Source organism: Acinonyx jubatus, chromosome D1 (genome assembly GCF_027475565.1).
Source record: "Acinonyx jubatus isolate Ajub_Pintada_27869175 chromosome D1, VMU_Ajub_asm_v1.0, whole genome shotgun sequence".
Lineage (NCBI taxonomy): Eukaryota > Metazoa > Chordata > Mammalia > Carnivora > Felidae > Acinonyx > Acinonyx jubatus.
Window position 1 is genome coordinate 50,626,825 of NC_069390.1, and position 20,005 is coordinate 50,646,829.

A 20,005-nucleotide genomic window follows, 5' to 3' on the forward strand; every position below is an offset into this window, starting at 1 on the left:
CTGGGAATGTCTCCAATATGAACATTTTGAGGCAGATTAAGATAAGCCTCCTGGCTGAACACTGTTTGGGATCCTGAAGTAGCTTACAGAAGAAAGAGGAAGTTCTAGTATCCAGAGTATTATTTAATACAGAGCATTAACACACTTTACTGACCTCTTAATGTTTGGAATAAATGATAGACCCAAGGCTATGGATGTCTCTCTAGGCTGCATCCCAAAGAGTACTTTTAAAAATGCAGACTTGAAGACTACATGTAGATTTGTTACTCTACTTCCCATTGCAGTTGATAACCCTCCACCAATTCTAGGTCCCACTCAGCACCAGGACAGCCAAGGATATTATCAAGGGTGGAGTAATTTGCTGTCACTGTGGTCTCTGTCATTAATTCAGAGTTCAGTTCTTCGTCAGTAGTCTTCCTATATTCTTGTGAGCTCGTGGTTTCTCATGACCTTCTCATAAGGACTGAAAGTTTGAGTTTTATTAAATATCAACTCTAAGGGTATTGCTTGGCTCCTCCCTACTTCAATAAATTAGGTGAATATATGGAAGCCATAGGTCCCATTTATGAAATAGAAATGATGATGGCCATGATATCAAAATCATGATAGGCAAAGACTTTATGGTGATATATATAAACTCCATACCCTTGTGGCTTCCTTAGGGAGACTGGAAAAGCTCAGACAGATATATGCCCAATAAAATATTTCCCCCTAATATAGTTCTGTCATATCAATTAAAGAATAATCCCTGACAAACGTTTTATTGCATTTACTACATTCACAGGATTCCCTCCAGTATAAATTCATTGATGTAGGTAATCGTGGGTTTCTTCCTTCTCTTGAGTATGAAGTTTTTGGTGTTTTTTAAGGTTTGAACTCCTATTGAAGGTCTTCTCACATTCTTTACATTTGAATGGTTTCTCTCCTGTATGAATCATTTGATGTCGAATAAGGGAGGAGCTCCGGCTGAAGGATTTTCCACAGTTAACACATTCGTAGGGATTATCTCCAGAATAAAGTCTTGAATTTTTATTACTATTTTTACTCTCACTGAAAGCTTTTCCACATTTATTGCCTTCACAGACCTTTGCTTCAGTATGAATTTTTTGATGCTTAGTAAGATTTGTACGTCTGTTGAAGAATCTCCCACACTCACTACATTTATAGGGTTTCTCTCCTGTGTGAATGATCTGATGTCGAATGACAGATGAACTCCGGCTGAAGGCTTTCCCACATTGATAGCATTCATAGGAATTCACTAAGGTATGACTTTCTGGGTGCTGAATGTCTATACTCAGGCTCAAGGCATTTCCACATTTATTATATTCTAAATGTTGCTTACCTACTGAATCTAAATTAAATTTGAAGTTAGTTTTAAACTTATCACATTTTGAGAACCCCTTTTTCATAGGAATTCCCTGTTGTATATCAAAAATTGAATTAACTGACTCAACATCTAAGCTTTTCTTACTCTCACTACCTTCAAAGTTTCCCTCCTCAGTGTAGACTGTCTTGTGAACAAAAGCTTCTTCTGGCAAATTTATGTCCCAGTGTTCCTGGTTCCTGTATAGCCAATCATCACTCATCCAAGCATCTGAAGAATGGGGTCCACTTTTGGTCAGTCTTCTCATAATTTCTCCATGAGACGATGATTCTTCAGAAATTCTCTCCTTTGTAACTGAATCTTGGTTTTCTGAAATTACCTCTCTGTCTAAAAAGAAATTAAAAATTCTATGAGCTAGCAGAAGGGAAATTGTTTAATTAGGAAAGGGATGCTAAACCACATAAGGAAATATGCAGATTTTATGGGTCTTAAATACAGAATGGAAATGTGAGGTGAGATTAGAAAAGGAGCAATATAGAAGAAATAAAAGGGACAAAAGTATTAAAAAGGAGGTTAGAAGATCATAAAATATGAGAAGAGCTATTCAAGTATACATAGAGAATGAGAATACATAGAGCTTGGGTAAAATATCAGCATATGAACTGGGATAGGGTGGCATTTCACAGTTCGCATTGTTACTGGTTCATAACTAGTCTGTGTGGATTACACATAGTCTTCCTTTCTCTAGCATCTTGTCTTTGTCTCTTTTAACCCATGCTGTTCATCAATAATAAATACACCCTTCTGAAACACCAATTTAATCATATCTTTAAAAACACATCTACATTGGGGCGCCTGGGTGGCGCAGTCGGTTAAGCGTCCGACTTCAGCCAGGTCACTATCTCGCGGTCCGTGAGTTCGAGCCCCGCGTCAGGCTCTGGGCTGATGGCTCGGAGCCTGGAGCCTGTTTCCGATTCTGTGTCTCCCTCTCTCTCTGCCCCTCCCCCGTTCATGCTCTGTCTCTCTCTGTCCCAAAAATAAATAAAAAACGTTGAAAAAAAAATTAAAAAAAAAAACACATCTACATTTACAGGCTCCACACCTTAACCAGCTAAAACAAACTTGCAATCAGTGTCTCTATTTCCATACAAGCTGCAGTTATTCCCCATATTTAACAAAGGCAGGAAAAAAAAACAAACTATAATCAAAGGTAGTAGAGAAACCACCCTTTTTCTGGGCTCAAAATCACTCCTGATTCTAATAGCGCTATGATATTTCTCTAGGTATTTCCTAGAATGCAAAACTTCACCTGTTCTAGTTAAGATTTAATTCTCTTGTTTTCACCTGTCTTCAGTTTGTTTCATTTAATAATGTCCCACTTGCCTTCTCAAAATTGCTTTCTCACTTAGCTTCTGTATAAATACTTACATTCTAGCAACTTTTTAAAAACTAAATTTCACTGACTTCCCTTTATCCTCTCACATATAACTTCAGGTTTATCCAATGCATTTACTTCCATACTTCATTGGTAGCCAAAACACATCTTCCACTTGGTAGTCTCACATATATTATCGACCCCTGTTTTTATCCATCTCCAAGACAATGCCACTCAACTATCCTACTGCTCTCTTCCAACTTAACAAATGAGCCTGAGAATTTCATCTTTCATGTGGAAAGAACTTCCCTCAATGTCCTCACTTGTTTAGTGAGTCACTGTCCTTCTAATATTTACACTAGAGTCCACGAAGAGATCTTGAATAACCATTGCTCTTTAGCTCTCATATCTAATCTGCCCTGAGGTACTATTTTTTTATGAAATGATGTTTACCTCAAAAGCAGCTCCACTGATATATCCAACTTTGTCAAATACCTATTAATTCTGCCTGGTTTAGTCTAATTTCTAGCAGAAATTATGTCTGTGTAATACAGTGGAAACTAGACCATTAAGTCAGAATCTCCTGGGGTGGAGCCTAGGAATATAACAAGGGTATCAACTGTAGTTTCGCTGTTTCTGCCTCACCAGCATAAACTGGGTGTGTGGGCAGATAACCTATAGGTCTTCAGTGAGAGAGGAATCTCTTCCAAACCTGGACCTAATTTAGATGGTGAGATCCTGGACTTCAAGCTTGATGCCATAATGAGGTCTTAGGAGAGAATAAATATATTTAATAATGGGGAAAAAAATAATTTGTGGCCAGAGGACAGATTATAGATCAAAATGGCTACACATTCATAAAAAACTCACAGCTAACATCATACTCAAAGGGCGAAAACTTAGAAGCTTTCCCCTAAGGTCAGGAACAAGACAAGGATGTCCACTCTCACCACTTTCATTCAAAATAGTACTGGAAGTCCTAGCTGCAGCAATCAGACAAGAAAGAGAAATAAGAGGCAATCATACTAGTAAATAAGAAGTAAAACTCTATTTGCAGATGACATGATACTGTACATAAAAAACCCTAAAGACTCTATCAAAAAACTACCAGAACTGATAAATTTAGTGCAGTTGCTGGATGCAAAATTAATATACAGAAATCTGCTGCATTTCTATACCTTAAAACAAAGTAGTAGAGAAATTAAGGAAACAATCCCATTTACAACTGCACTAAAAATAAAATATGTAGGAATAAATTTAACCAAAAGGGTGAAAAACCTGTACCCTGAAACCTATTAAACACTGATGAAAGAAATTGAAGTTGACACAAAAATTCCATGCTCATGAACGGGGAGAACCAATATTGTTAAAAATGCCCATATTATACAAAACAATTTATAGATGTAATGCAAGCCCTATCAAAATATCAATAGCATTTTTCACAACACTAGAACAGATACCATATGTTTTCACTCTTATGTGGATCCTGAGAAACTTAACAGAAACCCATGGGGGAGGGGAAGGAAAAAAAAGAAAAACAAGAGGTTAGAGTGGGAGAGAGAGCCAAAGCATAAGAGACTCTTAAAAACTGAGAACTGAGGGTTGATTTGGGGTGGGAGGGAGAGGAGGGTAGGTGATGGGCATTAAAGAGGGCATCTTTTGGGATGAGCACTGGGTGTTGTATGGAAACTAATTTGACAATAAATTTCATAAAAAAAAAAAAAAAAAAGAGAATCCTAAAATTTGTATGGAACCATGAAAGACCCTGAATAGCCAAATCAATCTTGAAACAGAAGAACAAAACTGGAGTATCATAATCTCAGATTTCAAGATATACTACACAAAGCTGTAGTAATAAAAACAGAATGGTACTGGCATAAAAAATAGACATATAGATCAATGGAACAGAATACAGAGCCAGAAATAAATCCATGATTTTATGATCGATTAATCTACAACAAAGAAGGCAAGAATATCCAACAGGAAAAAGACAGTCTCTTCAACAAATGGTGCTGGGAAAACTGGACAGCTACATGCAAAAGAATGAAACTGGACCATTTTCTTACTCTACACAAAAATAAACTAAAAAACGGATTAAAGGGGCGCCTGGGTGGCTCAGTCAGTTAAGCATCTGACTTCAGGTCATGATCTCACAGTTCATGAGTTCGAGCCCTGCATCAGGCTCTGTGCTGACAGCTTGGAGCCTGGAGCCTGCTTCAGATTCTGTGTCTCCCTCTCTCTCTGCCCCTCCCCCACTTGCACTCTGTCTCTGTCTCTCTCTTTCTCCCTCTCTCTCAAAAATAAATTTAAAAAGGGATTAAAGACCTAAATGTGAGTCCTGAAACCATAAAATTCCTAGAACAAAATATAGGCAGTAATTTCTCTTACATTGGCCGTAGCAACATTTTTCTAGGTAGGTCTCCTTTGGCAAGGAAAACAAAAGCAAAATTAAACTCTTGAGACTATACCAAAGAATCTTTTGCACAGTAAGGGAAACCATCAACAAAACTAAAGGATAGCCTACTGAATGGGAGAAGATATTTTCAAATAGTATATTCAATAAAGGGTTAGTATCCAAATATATATGGAAGAACTTGTACAACTCAACACCAAAAAAACAAATAATCCAATAAAAAAATGCACAGAGAACCTGAATAGACATTTTTCCAAAGCAGTCATTAGATGGCCAACAGACACATGAAATGATGTTCAATGTCACTCATCATCAGAGAAATGTAAATCAAAACCACAATGAGACATCAGCTCTCACCAGGCAGAATGGTTAAAATCAGAAACACAGAAAATAACAGTGTTGGCAAGGATGTGGAGAAAAAGGAGCACATTTTGGGGGAATACAAGCTGGTGTAGCCACTGTGGAAAACAGGATGGAGGTTCCTCAAAAAATTAAAAATAGAAATACCATATGATCCAATAATTCCACTACTGGTTATTTAGCTTAAGAAAATGAAAGCACTAATTCAGAAAGATGTATGCACCCTATGTTTACTACAGGATTACTGATAATAGCCAAGATATAGAGGCAACCAAAATGTCCATTCATAGAGGAATGGATAAAAAAGATGTGGTATGTATATATAATTGAATACCACTCAGTTATAAAAAAGAATGAAATCTTGCCATTTGCAACAACATGAATGGATCTAACAGGTATCATGGTAAGTAAAATAAGTCAAAGAAAGGCAAATACCTTTATGATTTCACTTATATGTGGGATTTAAGAAACAAAGGAAAAAAGAAAAACAAACAACAACAAAAAAAAGAGTCTTAAATATAATGAACTGATGGTTACCAGAAGGGAGGTGTGTGAGGGAATGGGTGAAACAGTTAAGGGGATTAAGAGTATATTATGATGAGCGATGAGTAATGGAAAGAATGAATGAATCATTATGTTATGCACCTACAACATAACACCATATTTTAACTATACCTCAAAAAAAAAAAAATGGATGCACATTCTTTTACACTCTCCTATACAGCAATGGAGTTAATTTTTCTTCCCCTTGAAAATGGGCTCCTTCTGTGACTGCTTAGCCTACAGAATGTGGTAAAAGTGATACTATGCCACTTCTGGGCCTGGCCTTTAGGAGACTGACAATTTCCAATTCCTCTCAGGATACTCCCTCTCAGAACCTGGCTGGCATGCTATGAGAAGCCCATGCCTCAAGAAGAGGCCACACGGAGGTACTCTGGTCCATGGGGCCAGCTAAGTTCTCTGTGACAACCAGCCTCAACTTCCAGCCATGTGATGAGCCATTTTGATCATTCCATCCCAGCAGAACACTGTATCTTCAGCCAATATCGTATAGATCCTGAGAACTCCTAAGTCAACTCACAAAACTGTGAGGATTAATAAAATGATTGCTGTTTAAAGTCAGTAAGTTTGGAGGTAAGTTTTTAGAAACAATAGGTAACTGAAACAGTTAACTGTTCCAGTAGCATTTACTGAATGGCAAAATTCCTAAATGTATTTCTCTAAGCAAGTTTGTGATGTTTGCCTCATATTTCTATAACTCATTTTTCATATAACTCTATTATTCCATTTTTAAAATAACTTTCATGTATTTTGTTATTTTCAAATCACTTAGTTCTAACACATAGGAAAATTACCAATATTTTTATTTTACATCTAGCCACCTTATAAAACTCTTAACAGATATAGTAGTTTTGACAATAAGTTTCTTGGATTTCTAGGTAGAAAGTTACCATTTACAAATAATAGCCTTTTTTCCCTCTTTTCTACTAATTAAATTTCTCGTTTTTTGGTCTTTTTGTTCATTAGTTACATATTTCAGGTCAACATTCAACAGGTTGAAGCAGTGGCTGCTAACTTCCAAGAGAAAGAAGTGGAGTCCTATTACAGGCTAGACCCATAACTGGCAATGTCACTTCTGCAGCATTTTATTGATTAAATAGCTCAGTGCCAGCTGAGATTCAAACGGAAGAGAAACAGTCTGCATTTTCTTTTTTTTTTGGTTTAACTGAAGTATAGGTGACACACAATGTTACATTGTTTCAGGTGTACAAAGTCTACATCTTGATGAAGAGAGCGACAAAGATTCCGTAGCCACCTTTAAATCACTATAATCCATTAACGGTTTTGGAAAATAAATGACATTTACAGAGGCAAATTCCAGATTGACTGAAGTATTATATTTAAATGATGAAATAGATGAAGTCAGAATAAAATCAGGAAATATGTTTCTAATTTGGGGATGGAAAAATTCTTATGCATAAAACTAACAGATATAAAGCACTGGGGGAAAGATATGTGATAACATAAATTTTAAAAATATGTATGGCAGACACCATAAATAAAATAATAAAAAACCTGCAAGATCTCATTTGTCGTAACTATGATCAATAGTGAGAATTTACATAAATTTTATTATATATTCTTAGAAACCTCTAAATTCTTAACAGATAATGGACATAAAACCATTTGCTGAATCACAAGTGACCAAAACAAATAAAATAATTTTCAGCTTTTTCATAATCCAATATACATCTATCTATCCATTTTTTTCCCCTTTGGTCCTATATATGTGCAAAAGCTTGATATAAAGGTAGGGCAAAAAGGGACATGGTCCCTACCCTCAAGGAACATAAAGCCTAATGTGGGAGACAATGACCTATACAGATACAAGTAAAATATAATTGTGACAAATGATAAAAAGAGAAGATTATGGTGCTATGGGAGTATATAACAGAAAAAACTAACTAGTAGGAAATGTGAAACTATCTGAGATCTGAGAGAAGACTAGGAGTCAACTAGGCAAAGAACAGGAGAATGAGATGAGAGATGATGATGGACTACATGGACTACAGTAGTGGCACTACGTATGGAGAGAAGTGGAGACATTCAAGGGACATTTAGAAAGATAAACACACACACACACACACACATACACACACACACACACACACACACACACACACCCAAGTACTAGAGAGGTGAAAGAAGGAGAAGTTGTGTCAAGGATAATACTCTATACTTGTGTAACAGGATGGATGGCAGTGCTGTTTACTCAGGGAATAGAAAAAGATTGGAAAGGAAAAGTTATGACTTTGGTTTTATGGAACTGAAGTTATCTTTACGACAGCCGAGAGAAATGTCATGTCCTTCAGAAAAGAAGCCTGGGCTGGGGATACAAATTTGTAAGTCACCTATACACGTGTGGTAAGTGAAGGTGCAGTTGTGGATGTGATAACCTCAGGAAGAAAATACAGAGTAAGAAAACAAGACAAAATGAGACCAAATCTTGAGAAACGCTGGAATTTATTAGAGAGCTAGAGAAAGATTAATCTGCAATAGGCAGAGAGAGAATAACCAGAAAGAGAGGAGGAAAATCAGAAGTATTCCAAGAACCTACGAGTGTTTTAAGAAAGAAGAGCAGATAATACTGTCACTTGCTTTGGAGAAGTCAGTGAAACAAAGAATGAAACATATCCACTGGATTTAGCTACAAGAAAGTCATCTATGACCTCAGTAAGAACTGTTTCAGATGGATATTTGGAATAAGAGACAAGTGAAATGGACCAAGGACTAAAAGGTGAGGAAATGAGAAAAGTATAAAATATCTTGAGAAGTTTGGCTATAAAGAGGTGAGTGATAGAGAGGTTGAAAGAACAATTTTTTTAAATCAGTAATGACCTAAAAATGTTAAAAAGCTAAATGGAGAGGGGTGCCTGGGTGGCTCAGTCGGTGAGCATGTGACTCTTGATTTCACCTCAGGTCATAATCCCAAGGTCTTGAGATATCCCAAGATATCCACGTTACCCCTGTGCTGAGCATGGAGCCTGCCTAAGATTCTTTCTCTCCCCAACTCCTATGTGCTCTCTAAAATAAAAATTTTTTAAATTAAAAAAAACAAACATAAAAATAAATTTAAAAAAAAGCTAATAGGAGGACTAGCTAATGAGAGGCAGAAATGGTGAAAATATAAGTGAAAGAAGACAGGGAGAAATGGGGTCCAAAGGAAAATGGCAGGGGGGATGGGCAAGGGAATTTACCTTAGAAAGGACGAAATTGAGTAATCTGCGTATCAAATTAATATAGATTTCAGGTAAACAATAGCGTGCTAGGGTGCTAATAGATAATTAGTGAGTATGATTGGTATAACCTTTCTGTAGACAATATGGCACAAAGTAACAAGACCTTTAAATATATTCATGTCCTTTGATGCTGAAGTTTCTCTTCTAATAAGGCATATCCTATGGAACTTATCAGACACGCTTGAAAACTGGGCAACAACCTGAATGTCCAATGGCTGGGGGGAATGGTTAAATATGTTATGATACTTGTATATGATGGACCATTACATGTGAAGCCCCATTTCCACAGACTAGTGATAACACGTAATTGCCCTTGGTATCATATTAGGTGAGAAGAACAGAATAGAAAACAACATATTCCTGATGATCCCATTTTGGGAAAAAAGAAATCTTCATAAGCCACAGAGACACATCATTGCAAAGAAAAAAGCCTAATAAATAAAAAAAAAATTTTAATATTGCATAGCTTGGGGTAATGAGGTCATGGGTGAGTTCTAGTCTTCATACTTCTCTATATATACTAAAATTTATCATAAGCACACAATAATTGATAATCTCCCACAAATAAAATGTTAATAAGAATAAAGAGATCATGATGAAGGTAGAAAGGGCACAAGAAGTTCTATAGTAAAAGAAGGAAAACTGGAAGATTACTAAAGTCACTCTTGCATAAAGCAGAGCTTTTTGTTTTCTTTGAAAGAATACTACTTAATGTTAGGTTGTCTAATGTTTGTTTACCTAGCACTTCCCATGCTCCAGGCACTGCTCTAAGTGTGCCACACATATCAACTCATGTAGTCCTCACAGGAACGTGGAGATAAATACTGTTATTAACTCAGTGTTACAGATGAGGAAACTGGCAGATGGGTTGCTCCAGGCCACAGAGCTTTAAGTGTCTGCGTTCCTCACCTGCAACATTCCTCCAATTACCCACTTAAGAAATCGAATCTGTGAATGAAAAGCAATGATGACTTTTTTCCTTCAAAGCTTCTGCTGTTTTATCATCACCTCCCCAACTCTTAACTCAAAGGCTGTTAACCTCACTGTGTGTTTAACAAACAGAAGATTCTTACAAATGCCTCATATCTGCCTGGTTCTCACCAAAAAAAGATGTGTTTGGGATTTCTTGCTCTATTATCCATCTTCTGTCCTTTCCAACTCAGAGAGCTCAACTGGTTTGGAAAATACATGTTCTTTTCATGGGGAACATGAAAAAACAACAAACAAACAAACAAACATGACACTTCAGACATTTTATAGGGAAGAGAATTCCATCCCTATGTAGTAGTCTAAGAGCTGCTGAAAGATAAGGCCAGGGGTCACCACAGACTTGTGTATTTCTAGCTCTATATTAGAAAAGACTCTCCCTCAGATACAGCAGGAAAATCTCCTATTATGCCCATAGGACATTAGGAAACCTGAACCCAAACCCAAGTGTCCCTACCTACTGTAGTAGTCCTATAGCTTTTTAGCAGCAGATAAAGAAACTACTGATGGGCAGCATAGGTAAACACATAGAAGTCACCTTGATGCAATGAATTCAGGTTCCTATAGTTCTCCAGCATCACGTCCCTGTACAGGTTCTTTACAGCAGGGTCCAGTTGTCCCCACTCTTCCTTGCTGAATTCCACAATCACATCTTTGAATGATATTGGTTCCTAAAATATTAAGTTTCTTTTTAATCAAAGGTCAGCCCCAAAAATATTACTAGAGAAGAAATGAATTTGGAAAGAATAGTGTAGGTGCCTAGAATATGTAAGAAATTGATGAAAATGTTTGGGGTTCTAAGTTTTGACAAACAGGTTATATTAGAGGCCTATCAACTTGGTACTTGCAAAAGGAAAATCAAGAGCAGTTTTAACCTGAAATTAACTTTCATTTTGGTTGAGGAGAAAAAGACAGTTGGAATAACTATGGAACAAAAAATTACTAAAGAGTAAAAATACTTGACATAAAAGGAATTCAGAAGAGAAAGAAAGAGTTTCAGATAGACTGACAGGAATTGTAATGAAGACGGAGGCTCTGCTAGCAGAAAAGTTAGGGCATTTCCTCTCAAGAAATATAGCCTGCTAACTCCTTACCATTCAGGTCTCCCAGCCCAGCCCTTTCCTGATTACCCAAAGTAGCCACCCTCCTAGTCAGTGTCTACTGCATTATGCTTCTTTCTTTTCTTTGTAATTATTACTATCTGCAATTATCTTATTTGTGTTTGCCTGTCTACCTCTACCGTCATTTCTGCAAAGGCAGGGATCTCCTTTCGTTTACCATCACATAACCAGTCCTTGGACAAGTGGCATGTTAGGCACTGTGTCAATATTTGTTACAAGGGCCTTCACACCATCAACTGCTGCATTTCCCTCTCCAGCATTCGCAACCTTGTCATGACGGGCACATTTAATCACAATGAGATACACAAATCTTTTCCCTTCCTCTACCTCAAAGCCAGATGTCTCTAAGATATCAGAGGACCTTGTGAGTAAATTATCTAGGTTAGTTTTGCCTACTTCCTCACCTTCTTTCCTCAACCCTCTGCAACCTGGTTTCTATTCCCATGCCTGGTACCTCCGTGATGGTAAGTGAACGGGCACTACTCAAGCTGAATTTTCCCGAAATTTTAAAGGATTTATCCTTGAAATTTTCTCATCCTTGGCTTTCACTGACATCATATCTTCTTGGTTTTTCTCTACCACTCTGGTTCTTTCATTTCAGCATCGTTTGAGGTTTCTTCTGCTCCTGACTATTAAATGACATTACTCAGCATTCTGCCCTTGGCTCCCTTCACTTTCAATTCTAAACATTCTATGGGTAGGCTCTATTTCTCTGGTTTAAATTATCATCTACAATCCTGAGGGAACACATGCACAGAAAAATACAAAGATTCAATATTTTCCGAAGAGTGTATCACCAACGGAAATAAAATAGATCCAATGTCCTATGGAAGAAGTAATAGTCTTATGTCCTTAGATGGACCTATGTTTGGCAAAAGTTCAAAAACCAAAAAGAAAATGCAGGTCATTTCAGTAGAGAGCAGAATTCTAATTCACCTGGGAATTGCTAGTCAGTGAGTCAGCTTCCATTTTCTCCTTGATGCTCCCCTTCTGGAGCGGGACAGAATCCTTGCAGGGTGTCTCTGAGGAAGATGAAGGAAAACATTATGGAGACAGATTTCCCCCGGAGAAACATTTATTGATTTACAGTAGTAGTTTTAACATGCTATTCATAAAAATCATTTTTAAAACTTTGGAAAAATAATGACATCAGGCACTATAAGCAATCAGAATCTCTAAAGGTAAGAGCTCAGGTGTTATATTTTTTATTTTTTTATTTAAAAAAATTTTTTTAACATTTGTTTTGAGATTGAGGGCTAGCTGGGGAGGGGCAGAGAGAGAGGGAGACTGTAGAATTCAAAGCAGGCTCTATGCTGTCAGCGCAAAGCCCGACATGGGGCACGAACCATGAACTGCAAGATCCTGACCTGAGCCAAAGTCAGATGTTCAACCAACTGAGCCACCCAGGTGCCCCTATTTTTTATTTTTTTTATTTTTATTAAAAAAATTTTTTTTTCAACGTTTTTATTTATTTTTGGGACAGAGAGAGACAGAGCATGAACGGGGGAGGGGCAGAGAGAGAGGGAAACACAGAATCGGAAACAGGCTCCAGGCTCCGAGCCATCAGCCCAGAGCCTGACGCGGGGCTCGAACTCACGGACCGCGAGATCATGACCTGGCTGAAGTCGGACGCTTAACCGACTGCGCCACCCAGGCGCCCCTATTTTTTATTTTTTAAATGTATTTTATTTTTTAAAGTTTATTTACTTTTTTAAGAGAGATAGAGAATGAGCAGGGAGGGGCAGAAAGTAAGGGAGAAAGAGAATCCCAAGCAGGATCTGTACTGTCAGCGTGGAGCCTAATGCAGGGCTTAATTTCACAAACTGTGAGATCATGACCTGAGCCAAAATAAAAAAACAGCTGCTTAACTGACTGAGCCACCCAGGCACCCCTAAAATTATTTTTTAATGAAAAAATTTGACAGGTAATCCAGTCCTGGGGATCCCAAGGGCTGCTGACAGGCTCTGAAGACATCTCTGGGTACTTGGAGGATAGTAGGTGTGACCTCTGAACTATCTGTCTTCCATTTGACCTGTGGAGACTAGTGTGGACAGTTGTAAATAAATGCCTTATGGCGTTAGCTGTGAAATCTTAAAAAAAAAAGTCACATATAAGTAGACTCGTGCAGTTCAAACCTGTGCTGTTCAAGGGTCAACTGCATAAGAACAGATCAACTGACAGTAAAGATAGTTTTACTTCTTTTCCAATTAGGATGCCTTTTATTCCTTTTCTTGTTTAGTTGCACTGGCTAGTACCTCCAGTATAATGTTGAAAAGAACTGGCAAGAGTGGGCATCCTTGTCTTGCTTTTATCCCAGGGCAAAGCTTTAAGTCTTTAACCATTAAGTGTGATGTTTGCTGTAGTTTTCCACAGATGTCCTTTATCAGGTAGAAGGAATTCCCTTCTATTCCGAGTCTGTTGAATACTTTTATCATGAAAAGGCATTGGATTTTGTCAAATGCTTTTTCTGTGTCGAGATGATCTTGTGAGTTTTCCTCTTAATTCTATTGTTTTTTTTTGTTGTTGTTTCAGAATTTAAAGATTCATCAGTTACATATAACACCCAGTGCTCATCGCAAGTGCCCTCCTTAATGCCCATCACCCATTTAGCCCATCCCTCCACCCACTGCCCCTCCAGCAGCTCTCGGTTTGTTCTCTATAGTTAAGATCTCTTATGGTTTACCTCCCTCTGTTTTTACCTTGTTTTCCTTCCCTTCCCTTATGTTCATCTGTTTTGTTTCTTAAATTCCCTGAGTGACATTATATGGTATTTGTCTTTCTCTGACTTATTTCACTTAGCACAATACACTCTATTTCCATTCACATCATTGCAAATGGCAAGATTTCATTCTTTTTGATAGCCAAGTAATACTGTATTGTGTATATAGGTGTGTGTATGTATGTATTTATAGAAGTAATGTATAAATATATATGTATATAAATATATACACACAATACATATACCACCTCTTCTTTAGCCATTCATCAGTCCATGGACATTTGAGCTCTTTCCATTTGTCTATTGCTGATTGTGCTGCTATAAACATTGGGCTGCATGTGCACCTTCGAATCAGCATTTTTATATCCTTTGGATAAATACTTAATAGTGCAATTGCTTCCCCTTAATTCTGTATGGTGTATAATGTTGATTTTCATATGTTGAACCATCCTATATTCCTGGGATAAATACCACTTGGTCATGGTGTATAATCTTCTTAATATGATGCTGGGTTTGTTTTGCTAGTTTTGTGATAGCTTTGTCTGTCTTTGGCATCAAGTTAAACTCATCATAGAATAAGGTAGGAAATATTCCTTCCTCCCCTATTTTTTTAAAAAGTGTGAGAAACGGGTTCTGTGCTGACAGGTCAGAGCCTGGAGCCTGCTTCAGATTCATTCTCTCTCTCCCCCTCTCTCTGTCTGTCTCTCTGTCTCTCTCTCTCTCTCTCTGCCCCGCCCCCACTTGCACTCAGTCTCTGTCTCAAAAATAAACAAACATTAAAAAAAATTTTTTTTTAAGTGTGAGAAAGATTGGTGTTAATTCCTTAAATTTTTGATAGAATTCACCAGTGAAGCCATCTAGTCCTTGGGTTTTGTTGAAATTTTTTTGATTACTGATTCTATCTTTTCTGTTGTTAAAGAGGAGTTCAGATTTTCTATTTCTTCTTGAATCAGTTTTGGCAGTTTGTGTGTTTTTGGAATTTTTCTACTTAATCTAAATTAATTTTTTGGTATATAATTGTTCATAGTATTCTCTTATAATCCTTTTGATTTATGCAAGGTCAGTGGAGATGTGCCTACTTTTATTCCTGATTTTAGTTATCTCATTCTTCATACTTTTCTTGTGTAGCTAAGCCTTTGTCAATTTTGCTATTCTTTTCAAATGACCCACTTATGGTTTCATTGGTTCTATCGTTTTTCTGTTCTCTAGTTCATTTATCTCTTTTTAATCTTTCTTATTTTAATTTCTACATACTTGTGAATTTTCCAGATATCCTTCTGTTATTGATTTCTAATTCCATCCTACTGTGGTCAGAAAAGATACTTTGTAGGATTTAAATGTTTCTATTAATTGTGACTTGTTTTGGCCTAACATGTGGTCTATCTTGGAGAATGTTCCATGTGGACTTGAGAAGAATGTACATACTGCCACTATTGGGTAGAGTGCTACTTTAGTTTATAGCATTGTTCAAGTCTTCTATTTCCTTTTTTGTCTTTTTTCTAGTTGTTCTATCCACTAATGAAAGTGGGGTGCTAAAGTCTCCAACTAGTATTCTTGATCTCTCTCTCCCTTCCTTTCTGTCAGTTTTTGCTTCATATATTTGGGGGCCTGATTGTTGCAGTTCTTGCTCACTTAATTACGTTTTTGAACTGATTTGTAAAGTCTATATTCTTTGTTGTGTGTGCCCACTTAAGTCTGTTCCCTTAGCTTAGTGGTCAGCTAGTGATTCCACATAGATTTCCTTAAATACCTGGAACCAAACCAAACAAAAACCCATTTCCTAGTCTTTGCAGATGTGCTGCATGTGTTGAGGCATGCCTTCACCACTTAGCCAGATAATTTTTTTCAACTTTACCTTCACCTTTAGTTCCTGCTTATGCAAAGCCTGAAGGCCAGTCAGAGGTGAGAGTTAAGGCCATATCAGGTGTTTCTGATCATGTGCCCAGCCTTCTAAATCTCTAGGGATACACAGAAACTTTTCAAATCCTTTATTCCCCAAAGCATCTCATACCCCAGCTTTCCCATTAAATGCTTTGACAAATGACCCCTAGGTGGCCACCTCAGCCCCGGACAGTTCTGAGTCAGATAAAATAAGGGCAATAAAATAAGGGCAATTGGGTGGCTTCTTCAGAGAGCCAAGACAGAAACTAAAAACCTTTCTCAGTCCTCTATTACCCAGCAACCTCTCCTTTCCTTCTCAATTAAACTTCAAGAATTTTCTAGGGGCACCTGGGTGGCTCAGTTGGTTGAGCAATTGACCGGCTCAGGTCACGATCTTGTGGTTTGTGAGTTCAAGCCCTAAATTGGGCTCTGTGCTGAAACCCTTGAGCCTGCTTTGGATTCTGTGTCTCTGTCTCTCTCTGCCCCTTCCATACTCATGCTCTGTCTCTCTCTCTCTCAAAAATAAATGAACATTAAAAAAGATTTAAAAAGAAAGAATTGCCTATAGTCATTCTGACATTCATACCTCATCCATCCATTCTTTTTTTTTTTTTTTTTTTTTTGGTGGGGGTGGGGGGGGCATGTGATAGGGAGAATAACAGACGCCAGAGATACCTACATCCTTAATCCTTGAATACACTGGCAAAAGGGACTCAGCAGATATGATCAAAGTTAAGGACCCTGAGATGAGGAATCATCCTGGATTATTTGGGTGATCATAATCTAATCACATGAATCCTAAAAAACAGAGAAGAGAAGGTTTCCCAGCTATGGTCAGTGAAAATGGGAGAGAGTGCAAACATGCATAATCAAGCAAGTGCACGTACTGTGACAACAGAATGGAGGGTAAGAGAAGGCAGGTGGAAAGGACATGGCTCAGGGGAGCCTAAGTGGCTCCGTCTGTTGAGCATCTGACTTCAGCCTGGGTCATGGTTTTGCGGTTCGTGCGTTTGAGCCCTGTGTTGGGCTTTGTGCTGACAGTGTGAAGCCTGCTTTGGATTCTCTGCCTCCCTTTCTCTCTGACCCTCCCTTGCTTATGCACACTCTGTCTCAAAAATAAATATTTAAAAAAATTAAAAATAAAAAAAGGGACAGGACTCTCCACTGACAGCTTTCAAGATGGGGGTAGAAAATCACGAGGCCCAGAAAGGAATGCAGTCCTACCAATGCCTTGATTTTAACCCAGGGAGACCCATGTTATTAGACTACTCATCTATAGACCTATAGGATAATACATTCGCATTGTTTTAAGTCACTAAGTTTGTGGTCATTTGTTATGGCAGTAGTAGAAAACTAATAAAACTAACTACAAATAAGTACCACCTCAACTCCTTCTCTGAAACTGTTCTAAAGCTTAACAATAACTTCATAATCAACAATTTCAGTAAATTACTTTCAACACTCACTTAAAAAATTTTTTTTAATGTTTATTTTTATTTTTGAGGGACAGAGAGAGACAGCATGAGTGGCAGAGGGGCAGAGGAGAGAGACCCAGAATATGAAGTAGGCTCCAGGCTCTGAGCTGTCAGCACAGAGCCTGACGCGGGGCTCAAACTCACGAGCTGTGAGATCATGATCTGAGCTGAAGTCAGACGCTCAACTGACTGAGCCACCCAGGTGCCCCTCAAAACTCATCTTAATAGGACTTTTTTGCTGCACCATTATTAACACTCACTTCCTGAAGATTTCTCCTTTCTTAGCTCAAGATACTAATATTTCCTGGTTCTCTGATGTCCTAGATTACTGTTTTCTAGCCTGCTTACCTGGCTTTTCTTCTTCTGTTTAATCCGTTATTTCTTTTTCAAATAAGGACTACTGGATACCAACAATAATGATATCATCACTGTCCCCACTCAATAATTCTTTATCAAATATCTAATCAATTACCTCATGACTTATAAGGTCCACACATTCATATGACTGGTTATACATCTTTTACATTTCTTTTAATTTCTAAATCCCTCTTCCATACCCCTACTTCTCCCTTAAAATTATTTTGTACTAGAAACTAGATTGCCTTGTAGTTTCTCAGAGTTTAGATTTTACTAATGGCATTCCCATGGTATAATTTAAAATGTTCCCCTCTCCTTTGTATTCCTGTAATGGGTAGTTAGATCTATGGTAACTATTAAATATTGATGTTCCCCAAGGAAATGTATTTCTCCTACTTCAATTCATACCTGTAAGTTTCCAAATCTTCTCTTTCTGAACACCAAAGCCACACTGTTAACTATGTATTAGTTTATTCATTGTGTATGGCCCATAGAGACCTCAAATTCAACATGCCACATAATTACTGTATAAATCCCCTCCCATAAAATCTGCTACTTATGCTCCATTCATGTAAGGCTGAGCACGGACATTTACATCAAATCTTATCTCATTCACCCCTTATATTCAGCCCATAATTCCTTTAGGTTCAAACTCCTGTTTTCCCAATGCTCCCTCATTCTTTTCTTTTTTTTTTTTTAATGTTTATTTATTTTTGAGAGAGAAAGAGCGTGAGTGAGGGAGGGGCACAGAGTGAGGGAGACACAGAATCTGAAGCAGGATCCAGGCCCCGAGCTGTCAGCACAGAGCCTGATGAGGGGCTCGAACTCACGAACCATGAGGTCATGACCTGAGCCGAAGTCAGACGCTTAACCAACTGAGCCACCCAGGTGCCCCTCAATGCTCCCTCATTCTTTAACACTTCATCTATCTTAACAGATTTTCCAGTTTTCAGAGCCCTCATGTCCTTTACAGAAAAAGTTTATCAACATCTTGTTTAAAGAGCCAGATAGTAAATATTTTGGGTTTTGCAGGCAATAGTTTCTCTGCTATACCTAATCAACCCTGGTCATAGTATGAAAACAACTGTGGCCAAAATGTAAATAAGTGGGCGTGGCTGTGTTCCAAAAAAACTACCTCCAAAAATATTGGCCTTTGGGCCATAGTCTGCCAACCACTCCCTCAATACTGATATCAAAATTTTTAAGTTTATTTATTTTGAGAGAGAGAGAGAGAGAGGAAATTCCAAGCAGGCTCTATACTCTCAATGTGAAGCCTGACGCCGAGCTTGATCCCACAAACAGTGAGATCATAACCTGAGCCGAAATCAAGAGCTGGATGCTTAAACAACTGAGCCACCCAGGCGCCTGGATATCAAAATATTTTAAAAGGCAAATCGAATCGATTTCCCTACCCAATCTGTGAGATCTCATTCTCTAAAAGCCAGGTAAGCAGGCCAGAAAGCTTTCTATTTCCTACAGAATAAAATCCATGCCTCCTGATAAAGTCCTTCATGATCTGGCCCTTGATACCCTCTAGCTTCAGAAAAAAGGAATTTCTTTTCAAATGGAAAGACTCCATTACTTTTCTTTTTAAGGTTCATTTTTTTTTTTCTTTTTAATTGAGGTATAATTGACACATAATGTCATACAGTTGACCCTTGAACAACACAGGCACCAACCTCCTGAGCAGTTGGAAATCTGTGTATAACTTTTAATTCTCCCAAATTTTAACTACTAACAGCTTACCACTGACAGAGCCATAACAATAAGCACTGTAATGCATATTTTATGAATGTATTACATTCTGTATTCTTATAATAAAGTAAGCTAGAGAAAAAAATGTTCAAAAAATCATAAGAAAAATACATTTACAATACTGTCTGTATTTATTAAAAAAAAATCCATGTATAATTGGACCCACACAGTTCAAACCCATGTTGTTCAAGGGTCAATTGTATTAGCTTCAGGTATACAACATCATGATTCAATTATATATATCGCAAAATGATCATAAGAAGTCAGGTTAACATCAGTCACCATATATAAATTTTTTTTTCTTATAATGAGAACTCTTAAGATCTAATCTCTTAACAACTTCCAAATATGCAATACAGTATTATCAACTATAGTCACTATGCTGTACATTATATCCCCATGACTTATTTATTTTGTACTTGGGAGTTATATTTTATA

General features: G+C 37.6%; 1 protein-coding gene across 1 annotated transcript in view; it reads right to left on the reverse strand.

Annotated features, from left to right (window-relative positions):
* Positions 1-235: 235 nt before the first annotated feature.
* The window catches only part of ZNF215 (zinc finger protein 215), a 29,928-nt gene continuing 10,158 nt past the window's right edge, over positions 236-20,005 (reverse strand). The window contains exons 3-5 of the mRNA XM_027073250.2: positions 12,317-12,402; positions 10,798-10,930; positions 236-1,711 (exon numbers count right to left, since the gene is read on the reverse strand). Coding sequence (XP_026929051.1) covers positions 804-1,711; positions 10,798-10,930; positions 12,317-12,402 — 1,127 coding nt within the window. The 3' untranslated portion in view covers positions 236-803. The remainder of the gene's footprint in view (positions 1,712-10,797; positions 10,931-12,316; positions 12,403-20,005) is intronic.